We start from the raw sequence: 12,764 nt of genomic DNA, 5'->3' as shown, positions 1-12,764 counted from the left end.
ACAAAAGCCCAAGTCGTTCTCTTTTATCTTGCCTCTTGTTGATATATAGAGAAAACTAGAGAGAGAGAGAGAGAAATAGAGGAAAATAAAATTAAAAATATTAAGTGAGAGAAAGTGAGGGGTACTATATCACGCGCGAGTGGCGCGTGGAAAGATGGAGTGACACGTGGCGGTGAAGATTCCAATCATGCTAAAGTGAAGAGAGTAGGGTGGGAAAGAGTGGGAGAGAGAGACAGGGGATGAGGAGATTCTACTGCGTGAATTGGTTCATGCTATTATTTTTATTGTTATGAGTTTGAGAAATTTTGTTTCATCTAGAAATTGATTTTGATATGCAATCTTACTTTTCCATTTCTAGCACTTGTTCATAGCCATCAAGTTTTGTTTCTTCATGTCCTCTTTTTTTTTCATAAACCAACAAAGTTATTTGTGTGGGATAAGGATCCTCTCCCGCTAGATCTCTCTTGCTCACTATTATACTCAAATCCAAACCATTAAATTAATCTATAAAGAGGGGAGAGAAAAAAGTGAAAGAAAATTGAACAATTAGATTTAAATCTAATGGCCAATATGGCACATGAGAGATGGCAGCACAAAAAATGTTGCAAATGATCTGTTTTCATTTGCGTGTGTCTGGTTCTATGTCTCGCTTTTTTTTAAAACTGTGGCGGTAAGTTACGATAACTTAAAAATTACACTTTGTAGTCTGTAAAAAAACATGGAAAGACATGTCATAATGTTGTGTTGTTGAATAAATGTTTACCAGAACACGCATTATATGACGTTGTGTCGTTGAGCAAACATTGACCGAAACACGCGTTATGTTATGGTGTGTGGTTGAGTAAATATTAGCCAAAACACGCGTTATATCATATCGTGGCATTGAGTAAAATGTTAATCAAAACACGCGTTATAATTTTGTCAGTTACTCTTAAATAGATTTAAATAAAATGACTTTTTATCAAATTTTATTCATATTAATCTTTCTACGAACAAGAGACTCAATTCAATATAAATTTTATAAATTAAATTTATAATAAGTAATTAAAGGATAAGTAGTAAATTGATAATAAATATGACAATTTGAAAGAATGACGTATACTTTAAAATATTTTCAATCTCATAAATTTATTTAGTAGTAATATAAAATTATGTTTGATTTAGTTTTGTAAAACTGTTTTTTAGATTTTTTATAATTTTGAAAATAATAGAAAAATTATTTTCTATGTGAGAGTTTTAAAAATTAAAAAACTAAAATAGGTTTTAGAGATTTTAATTTTTGATTTTTAGTTTTGGAGATTAAAAAGAAGAAAAAATTAAAAAAAAAAGGTATATTTTTCATTAACGACAAATTTGTAATATTGTACAACTTTAAAATAATTATTAAAAGGAAGATTATTAAACTTTTTTTTCTTCAAATTCCTTTTCTAAAACTTATTTACAAAATAGTTTTAAAAAACTAAAAACAAAAATCCATTCAAACAAGTCCTGATTTTTTGTGTTTATTCTTGTTTTACCTCCCAATTATAAGACTTTTGTGTAATTAGAAAGAAGAAGTCCACACAAACAAAAGAAAAATAAAAATGAAGTCGAATAAAAATCTCAAATAGACCAAGAGGAACATAAATCCTAATTTATTTGGAATATAAATAATGTTTCATCACGGTTACAATAGATAACCGTTGTGGAAAGTATCTAGAGTTTATTATATAATATGTAGATTGTTTGTTTTTCACACATATCACTAAAGAAATACAATCATTCAAATTGATGGAGAAGTATATAATCTGAAAATTAAACTATTCTTGAAAAACAACTTAAACAAACCACTATTTTTCGAAGTGCATGCATGTCACAACTCATATCTTACTCTTTAACATTTAGAATATCGTTCAATGGTCTAAGTCCTTCATGACATCGATTATTTTTCTTCTAGTTTAATTTGAATAGCATCAATTTATTAGCCTAGTTTACCTCATCATCGTCACTTATCATGATTATTATGTTGATGACTTATCATAATAAAAATCATGATGATAAGTGACGATGATGAGGTAAACTTGGCAAATAAATTTATGTTATTCAAATTAAACTATAAGAGAAGATATCGATGCAATGAAGGAATTAGGTCATTGAAACACATTCTATAGGTTAAAGCAGGGGCGGAGCTACAGCCCAGCGAGCCTGGCCATGCGCCCGGGCTCAACCCCTCCCCAAGGGCGGAGCTACAGCCCAGCGAGCCCGGGCATGCGCTCGGGCTCAACCCCTCCTTTTGTTGTATACACCTCATCTAATAGTCGATTTTTAGATAACATCATGGATAAAATTAAGGACAAAATTAGTAAAAACAGGGTGTGAAATTTTTGGACAAAATTTTTAGACAAAATCAAGAGAAAAATTAGTAGAAATAGGGTGTAAAATCAGTAAAAACAAAGGTGTAAATTTTTTGCCCAGGCTCCCTAAAATTTCTGGTTCCGCCACTGGGTTAAAGAGCGTAATATGAATTATGAGACGAATGCAATTTAGAAAACATTGATTGATATAAGTTGGTTTTCAAATACAACTTAATTTTCAAATTATAAATTTCTATGTCAATTTAAATAAATGTATTTTCAGTGAAGGGTTAGTGAAATAAACAATCTACATTCAATATAATAAACTCAACTTGATCTTATGACAATCTGCATAAGAATTTTAAAGAGTAAAACATTGTTAAGTCACAAGAAAGTCTCTTTAGACTTAGCAATGTTTTGTTCTTGTTCTGAGAACATTAATCAACAACAGGAAAATACACCAACATTTATCAACAATATAATAATAACATACAACAACGTCAAAAAACATACATTTTATAAACAAAACACTGATAACATACATAATATACAACAACATACAACAACACAAAATATAATAAAATATTTCAAGAACGCACCTTTTATTGAAAATAATCGTGGAACTGAAATCAAAGATGAAGTTCATTTAATTTATGATACTATGAAAAGTAAATACAAGGTGGATGAATTTTACACGATAGCTTCATACATCTCGTATTATTTTTCATAGCAACACAAACCATATGTACCGTAGCAAAAGTATACGCTTTGTTAAGGTGGTTTTTTTCATTCACTTTTCCTATAAATAAAAAAAACACCATGACATTAACATCATTACATGGAACATTCACCAAATGAGAAAATGAGAAATCATTTTTAACAAGAAATGTAAACGAAATTGGAGCATAAGTTTAATGAACGAACCTGAAGGTGGAGATCAGTGAAGATGAATCTGAAGATTGCAGTATGTGTGATGAGTGACATGGATGTTAGGGTCTTCTTTAGAGATAGAAGAGTGAAATGTGTTAGGGTTTTATTTTGAGAGAAATGACTTTTATGAACTGAGCGAGAGATACTTTCGCTTAAATGCTTAAAAAATATCACTTTTCATCACGATTGACAGGATGAATCGTGATGAAATAATTAGACTTTATACCACGGTTGACTAAATTAACTGTGGTGATATATAAGGACATTACCTTTTTCTGACGATAAAATGAGATATTGAAGGAGCTTGGATTTGAATCATTTAACTCTTGGTACATTTAACTCTTTTTACATTAATCATTTCTTCCCCTCGTTTTTTATATCTTCCACGAGACAAATTATGGGGATATATAGTTTTAGATTTGTTTTCCTCTCCCGTTTAACTCTTAGCATGTTATAAACATAGTGGAAATATTAATTTACAGGATTGTATCTAAAAAGCATCAACAAAACACAAAATAAGATTATTCTTCACAAAATAAGATTACTACTAACCAAGAATGCATTAGAACTATGACACTCACAAACTTATCCCAAATGTTCTTATCAATAAAATTCTATTTTACATCTAGATGTTCAAGACCAAAGTTGGGCTTTGTATTGTAATCATGTGTGAGTTGTGACTTAAAAGTCCCTCCAATGCTCACTGGCATAAGAAATCCACCTACTAATTCTACATTTTATCACTAAATTCTTAAAATTAAAATATTGACTACAGTGACATGTGGTTAAGGAATCCAGCAATCTCATGGAGTTCAAAAAAGTAGGAAAATTTGGTTTTGTTTTCATGTTATGCAAAGTATGTTGTAGCCTCTTATGTTGCATGTCAAGCACTTTGGTTAGAGATGTTGCTTTAAGAGTTGAATGTGAGCAATTGTGTGGAAATCAAATTGCTAGTGGATAATTAATCAGTATTTGATTTCTTAAAAAAAAAATTATACGTCATGGTAGGAGAAAACACATAGAAGGATGTATCATTCCTCGAGGATACAGTTGGCAAAAAAGATTGAAAGGTTGAGTATTACAAGACTGAATTGCAATTGACTGACATTCTAACAAAAATCCTTAAAGTAACCAAGATTTGAAAACCTCAAGGGATTAATGGAAATGAGGACCTTGAAAAAATTTAATTATGAAGGATATTAGACATGTTATTCAGTTTTAAAAATTAGAAGTAACTTGTTATATTATGGTTAGACAATTATAACTAACTTCACTTGTAGTTACTAACTAGAAATTAGTTAGTTATATAATTGTATATAATGATGTAATTTATGTTTGCAGTATACACTTAATTTTAATAATACATATCTCTCTCTCTATATATATATATATATATATATATATATATCTTGAAACATAAGCTACTTAACAAAAATAACATTGACAAAAAATGTCATTTTATATATTTCCAAAAAAATTATAAATAAAAGAAAAATAGTTATCCTATTAAAAAATTTCCATATTAATATATTCAATAAGAAATATTGAGTTTGAAAATAAAACCCTAGATATTATTTATTTTTAAATATTATTAAGAGAAAAGGGAATATATGTACGGGCAGTATAAAAACTTTAAATTACTGATATGACATGACATGGCAATGTAACGAAACCATTGAACTCATATTATAATTACACAAATTAATGTTTTCAGAACAAATGAGACATAATAAATAATTTAATGGTATGCACATAATGCACTAACAGTGTAAAATAATTTTATACTTTCATTCAATAAAAATTATTAATTTACCATGTCATCGATTTTTTTTTAAAAATAAAATAATAATTTAATTGAATACATAGTTGTAATTGATTGACGGTTATTTTACACCGTCAATACATCACTTTTTTTTTAATAAATATCATGATAAATATTTTTTTTATATAGGAACATGAGTATATATTTTTGCAGCGTGATTCATTCATAAGCATGATAGTTTCATAAAAAAAGTACCTATAACTATTAATTATTATGTTTATGTTGAAATTTTGTGAAATAAATAATGTATTGAAAATCAAATTCGAGCAAAAGTTGCTTGAAGATGTTGTTGCATAATACATATAGACATAAAGATGAAAAAGTATTGATGCAACAGTAGCACCCGCAGACGAAGAGTGAAAGAGAGGGCAGAGGTATTAAGGTCGTGTGTTAACGGGAGGGTCAGTGGGGACCACTGCTACGCTGTCATATCATATCACACCGCTTACATGAAGCGCGTTACGTAACCATTTCATTAGAATGTCTTCGAATTTACTAAATTATCCCTGTCTCTATTGTGTGCGCGAAACATAATATCAGCTTTGTGTTTCACCGCAGAATTACCTGAATTTTATGTCAAAATTTATTTTTGCTTTTTTTTTATATACGTTCATTTTCAGAATTTGAACGGTATCAATTTAAAATTTTAACCTTGTCGTAATTTAGAATTATGTAAATACTATTTTTCGGAACAAAATGCATATGCACACTACTTTTAATTTTAATTCGTACAGTTTAATTAGTTGAGGGTATCGTTTCCAAATTAAATTCAAAAATATAAGAATAAGAGTATTCACCTAAATTAGAATAGAATATTTTAAAAAGATACAAAGTTAATATATTCAACTGTCCATAACCAAAAGTTGGGCTTGGACTACATTATATGAAACCTCTTCAATATCGTACATATTCTATGAATTTATATCACACCCTCATCTTATAGATTTACACCATACTTTGAAAAAAAAAAGTTTTAATCATCCTCTTTATCAAGTATCGCAAACTGTATGTCTGTCTCTTTAGATCTGTCGTACAAAAAGTAGCATGACAAATAAATTTGACCTCGTTCGGACCCGTCCGTCTCCACCTCGAATTTAACAGAAAAACTCAATTTAATTGAGGGTGGGGACGGGTGTAGGGGTGGCAAAACGGGTCGTCCGCCCCGTTTTATGCCCGCCAAAAAACGAGCGGGACGGGCATATCCGCCAAGTAAAATGGGCATAAAAGTCATGTCTATCTCGTCAAAATGGCGGGTGGCGGGCTTACCCGCCTATTTTTATTTATATTTTTTTAATAGATTGATAGACTTTTTTTTATCTTTTAATTGAACTTTTCACTTATTTTTTAAAACAAATTTTACTAAAGCAACTTTTTAACAAATTTACTTAAAAAATATTACATATATTTATAAATAAATATATAAAATAAACTATCAAGAATTGCAATTACTGGAATTAAATAAATATATTAAATTTAAATTATTATCCTTATTTTTAATATTGTTATCATTCATTTACATTTTTTAAATGTTAAAAATATCATATTTATTAAAATTATTATTTATTATTTTGAAAATATAAATTAGGGGCGGGTGTAAAGAAAACCTAATTTTTAATTAGGGCCGCAGCCACCCCGCCTCTGCCTATTAAATTTAAATTATTATCCTTATTTTTAATATTGTTATCATTCATTTACATTTTTTAAATGTTAAAATATTATATTTAATAGAATTATTATTTATTATTTTGAAAGTATAAATTAAATAAAAAATGATCAAACACTATGATTATTTTTAAAATAATTAATTATTTAGTTTAATTATTAACTTATATTGCTAAGAAAAAAATAAGCATTTTAATTTTTTTATAATTTATGCGGATGGGGGCAGGGGTGGGGCGGAGAAACCCGTTCATTGTTGGAGACGGGGTACAAATTATTATTCTCGATCGGGTTTGGGACCAGGGCTGAATCTGGGGGGTGAGGCTGGATATGCTTGGAATCGCCCCCGCCACGACCCGTTGCCATGCCTATACAAAAGTTCGCAAAAAATGGGGGCGGGACAGGGATGAGTAGACGTAACACCAACAATTTCCAATAATGAAGGTTTGTACTTGTTGACCTTATACGTTGAATCAATTATAAGCACAGTGGGAAAAGTATTGAACAATTTTATGGAATCAGGATGAGTCCAATATATATCTCTTACGGTTACTTCATCCTCGCATCTCTGGTGCCTAGATACGTAATTGTTATCATCTAGAAGTTTCAAGAGGTGTTGCATTTGGATTCTATCCCCCTAAGCTCTAATTTATGATGATATCGCCTATTGTACACTTGATTGATATTTGAGATATTCCCGGGTCTTTTGCGCTTCAAGATTGCAAGTATGTTTTTGGGAGATACCAAATTTAGTGTCATGTCGAAAACACGTTCTTTCTCTTCCGGCAAGAGGCAACATGCAATTGGATGACTGACTAACTTTTCACATAAATCATGGTTATGTAAACCACATATCACATTAAATCTTCATTTATTATTTGTCAACCGATAACCACGCAACTTAAATGGACATTCACATTTTCTTGAATCGGTTTCATCTGGTTTGAAATTTCGAAGATGGGTTATATTTACCACTTCTTTCGCATCTCAATGTCACAAATGCACTTCTTCTATTTGAACCACTATCGGACCTTCTGATGACAACGCCAAACCCCAATTTGGTGGTTTTCTACGAATCCATTGCAGCATGTCATCACAAAATTCATACTCTTGTTTATTTATTAGATGGTTCTGAATATCTACTACCTTCACTAGGACAGGTGAAGCATCTTAAGACACAATAACTTTGGGGATAGCATCGGGCATACCTAATGTAATAAAAAACATAAATACTAAGAAACGTCCATAACACGGAAAAGATTGTTGGTAAATCAGCACAGACAACTTCCAGAAAAATATCTCCAGGCGAATTCATAGAAATTCTGGAACTAATTCGGTAAAAGTGTGGCCTTTTTTGTTTCAAATCCAGATTAATGTGAGGAATGAGGTTTGAAATGAATGAACTTTACCTTAAACTCCACTTCCTTTAGCTCCTTTTGATTTGATGAAACGCAATAATAGAAATTTGAAGTGAAAAACTTGATTGAAAATGAAAAGATTTTTGGAGAGGGTTTAAGAAAAATATGGCAAATGAAGTTGATCATGCAAAATCCTGTTTTTATCAATTTTACTTTTGATTTTTTTTCAGAGATGCATCTCCGAAATAATCTGACATACAAAGGTCACAGGTTTCCAATTTCCAGTACATTTTACTGGAATTACATCTCTGAAAATATTCAATATAATAGTATTGAAATAATTTATTATATCAAATTTCCGGAGATATATCCCCGAATTATTTTTTTAATTTGACTATAGGGTTACCTTAAATTTACTCGCTTTTTGTATGATACAAATGGTGCATCTAAAAATATATTTTCAAATACTAAAGGGCAATTTCAATTTTTCAAATGATTCTTTTAAACTAAGTAGGATGTAAAACGAAATCATCCAGTTTTAATATCATATGACTCGTTACTATTTGGTTGATCTAGAAAGAGAACAACAATTACCATTTTGGTAGTAAGAGACTATACCGTTTTTCTCTTTGGTGACACAATCCTTTACTGCTTTGTTGTTCTTGTGGCTTTAAGCCAGCTATGCGATACATTTTTGTTTTTTTTCCGTGCGTGTCTTGTGTCGGAACTAAATTTTTAATCTATAGTAAATTTTTTAACCGCTCCCAAATTAAAAAAAATGTTGGCTCCTTTTTTGATGGATCCAACAAACAAACAAGATATATGTTATTCTGTTATGGACATTTTTCTGCACTATGCAAAATCATAAATTCATGATCCGTATCGCTTGGTCATTTTCGGGGTCACGATATGGAGTATGCATATGCTTGGTTCTACATTTAGAGTCTCCATAATTGAATCATAATCCATATCACTTGGTCATCTTCACAGTCGCGATATAGTACGCATATGCTTGGTTCTACATTTAGATATCACTGAGACTATTATTTTGGAAATTTACATTCAGAAATTCAATATCACACTAAATATCAAAACAACCATCCAAAAACAAGCAAAGTTGTCAATTAAATCTATGAAGGAAAAGGTAAAATGTATTGATGTTAATCTCAGTTTTCCTTTTGACCATCTTCCATCTTAAGGAAGTACAATCTTATCAACTACCACTAATCAAAAAATATCTAGCATATTTCTCCTCCTTTCTTCCTACCCTATGAAACAATCAATTTCTATTTTGAAAAAGAATATATATAAAAAATCATCAAAATGAGGGGGAAAATCAAGTCAAGGATTCTAGCCAATCTGATACCAACTCATATGCAACAAATGTGACAGCACCAGCAGGTGCAGCTTTAATAGTTGATGGAATTATCCCCTTGTATAGTCCAGCCCAACCCTCTGCCCGAAATATCCTATGCACCGCATCATACATATTACTGTATGCTCGATGCTCGACTCGAGCTCCGTATCTTGGATGTCTTTGAAGCCCTTCAATCTATATAGTAAACAAAAATATGAAAGATTCATTTTTACATCGATAATGACAGAATAGCTTTCACGTTTAACACCGCCATTGTTTTACCTGAAATCTTTTCTTGACAACATCTAGAGGATGACAGACAAGTTTAGCACATGTTCCGGCCGCCAACCCACAAAGGAAAAGCTGAAAGCTAGAAATACTATCATCTCCTGTGGTGTGGGAATATCTATTATGGTTCCAAGCCTACAAGTTTACGCCAAGATTTAAAATGACGACACAAAATCTTAAGACAATCTACAATAACAACTTACCAACATCCATTGCATGCAGGACATATTGAGTTAACAAATGAAAATGAGAAATTAAATAGAAAGGCTGGAATTTTACCGAGGCCCAACGCTTAAAAGTATCATATGTTCCGAATTGTAAACCTGCATAAGGTACAATTTCAACTAAAGTTGGAGACAATCCAGCATACATGCCTTGAAATCCACGAGTCTGGATGATGTCCATAAATGCTGACCTCATGTTTGGATACACCTAAATAAATTATGGAAGTATATTTTCAAAACCTTGTTACAAACAAATTAGTTTGAAAAGGACTAAAACAACATCCGAGATTAGTATTTCCACACAAATTAACTAATAACAGACTCGTATTTGCCTATAGAATTCAAAGGACCACCCTTATGTTTCTGCTCAGCAATAGTAATCCTTCAAGAGGCAACACAAGGCTTTCTGGTGGCAAAGAATCAATAATTAATAATACAAGCCCAGGAAGCACTAGTAAGCAGAGGTATCCTGCTTCAATTTATTCTCCATCCAAGCTTCAGTGGGTCTTCATAGTAAAGAATCAGAATATTTAAGAATACTTGTCTACTGTCGTCACTCAATCTGTTAACCGGCAGTGGATATATGTTTTTTTTTCCTTCGAAAAGCGGTGGATAGATGTTATAGTTTGTGAGGGAAACTGCCACAACTCATCTAAGAGGTTTTTCGTTAGAAATATAAATATAATTTGTTTTGTTGCCCTCATCAATTATCAACTATTGAGTTTACCGTGATTATTCATTCGATAACAATCTGAGCAAACTACTAAGGTAAATTAGACTTACACATTAACCAGGAGAACAATCAAATATATATTTCATTGTTTTGTAGTTCAATGCCTTGAGTAATATCATATTTAACTTCTTTAAGGTGTATGGTGCATTCCAAAAGTATGTGCCTCTCTAGGAAACACAACTCACATGGTATGATCGGATCTGAAAAAACTGTGTTGGCTATACCAGTAATAAGCCAAGGAACCAATGGGGGATACAAAGAGAAGCACACAGATTGAGCTGTAGGCGGTCATAATAAAGGCGAGAAAAAAAACAGACCATTAATTTGTTTCACTGGCCTTTAGAACACTAATAACATGACACAAATTTACTTTGAAACTATAACAGATTTAAATTTATTAATGCATATACCTTTGGCTCTCCTTGAGAAGCTAATATGGTTCGGAGAAGATCAAAAGGATATGAACCAACAGTAGCCGCACACCCAGCTAGGGCGCCACTGACATAGGATAGATAAGGGCTCAAATTAGTGTGGTTCTCTGCAGAAACAAAAAACAACCCAAGAATCAACATCACTCTCGAATAATAGAAGAGATAGTTCATTACCTGTTTGGTAATTATATTTCTAGAGCAAGCTATGTGCATGTGCATAGATTTTGGCTTGCAACTATAGTGTATCTAAACCAATCCATTAACTTCAGACAGCACCCTTGTCCCAATCACAAAACACCTTATGCCAACTAAATTAGCATTAGACCATATTCATAAGTGTTTGTGTATAACTTATCTGTATATAAGCTATCCTAGAGAGTTGATGGAAATAAGCCGAAAGCCGCTTATGAACGTGTCAGAAGCTATTTCCACAAGCTCTTCCAAACAGTCCTACAAGAATTAAGCCAGTCTAAGCAGGCCTAGAATGAATTTTACAACCCTATGGTTATAGACCTAACTTCTATGATTTAAAATTAGTACCTAGCTAATGAAGACAGAAATACCTGTCTTGGAAGAACCAGATGCAAGAGTCTTTAACTTATGTAAAACTGTAAATTGAATCGCTGTATACGGCATAACCATGAGCAAAGCCGGTACATTCCCTCGCCAAAAACCCTATAAACACGCCAACGAAAAATCACTCTTTTGTCAACAAAAAAACAAACTTGAAGGTCAGAAAAACAAGGTTGCTTTATTTGTACTACCTTAAAGCCTTCTTCTCTAAGAATATCTTTACTAGCTTGAAGCATACCAGTATACTTCGACGGCGCGGTTATAACCAAATCTTTTCGCAGTAAAGCCCATGAAGAAGTTGGTTCAAGTTGAACCTGAAGTTATAAATTTCAACAACATTAAACAACAACAATAATGAAACACTGACAATTAATGATACTCAAATTAATGAAACAAAACAACATAAAAAAAACCTGAAATCTAATCTTAATAACATCAAGAGGTGATGTTACAGTACGAGAAATTCCCCCAGAAATTGCTCCAGCAGATGAATCAATAATAGCACGTTTCACTTGGCTAGGTTCCTCCATTACCACAAATTTAAAAAAAAATAAAAACTCTTCCCTTTTCAGATTACACTTTTTATACTTATTACAATTATAATTACAATAACCTGTAACATGAAATCGATTTTATTGTTAGGGTTTCGGTTTAATTGAAAATTTAATGAAAAGGGTAAAAAAACAGAAACAAACCTGTAAGGGAAGAAGAAGGAGGCAATGGAGAAAAGAAGAAGAAGAGAGGAAAAGAATCGCTACTTTTTTTTTTTTTAAAGAAAATAAAATTGTGATTTGGTTTATTATGTCTTGTTATTTGATTCAGATTTGCTACGCTTTTTTTTTTTTTCCTTTTTCGTCAAATTTCTTCTTTTTGACGGAAAATTTACTAAGTACTGTACTAGTATGAATTTGGGTATCGCTTAATTAGGGTTTTTTTGTTTTATTCAAAAGATATTTTATTTGAATTGTAAAAAGATTTTTTTTATGTAGTTAATTTAGGAGCTTTTTAATTGATAGAGAGATTCTTGGGATAGTTTTGTTTAGCATATTGTTATAG

General features: G+C 31.3%; 1 protein-coding gene across 1 annotated transcript; it reads right to left on the bottom strand.

Moving 5' to 3' along the window:
- Positions 1 to 9,219: 9,219 nt before the first annotated feature.
- Positions 9,220 to 12,540, bottom strand: LOC131602999 (mitochondrial thiamine diphosphate carrier 2-like). The gene is made up of 8 exons (XM_058875237.1): positions 12,404 to 12,540; positions 12,122 to 12,321; positions 11,900 to 12,022; positions 11,699 to 11,810; positions 11,115 to 11,242; positions 10,027 to 10,179; positions 9,742 to 9,882; positions 9,220 to 9,654 (listed from the first exon to the last, which is right to left on the bottom strand). The coding sequence occupies exons 2-8, from the start codon at positions 12,236 to 12,238 to the stop codon at positions 9,439 to 9,441; spliced, it is 990 nt and encodes a 329-aa protein (XP_058731220.1). The 5' UTR covers positions 12,239 to 12,321; positions 12,404 to 12,540; the 3' UTR covers positions 9,220 to 9,438.
- Positions 12,541 to 12,764: the final 224 nt, after the last annotated feature.

The sequence above is a fragment of the Vicia villosa genome, linkage group LG1 (genome assembly GCF_029867415.1).
Source record: "Vicia villosa cultivar HV-30 ecotype Madison, WI linkage group LG1, Vvil1.0, whole genome shotgun sequence".
NCBI lineage: Eukaryota > Viridiplantae > Streptophyta > Magnoliopsida > Fabales > Fabaceae > Vicia > Vicia villosa.
This window is presented reverse-complemented; position numbering and strand designations above follow the sequence as displayed.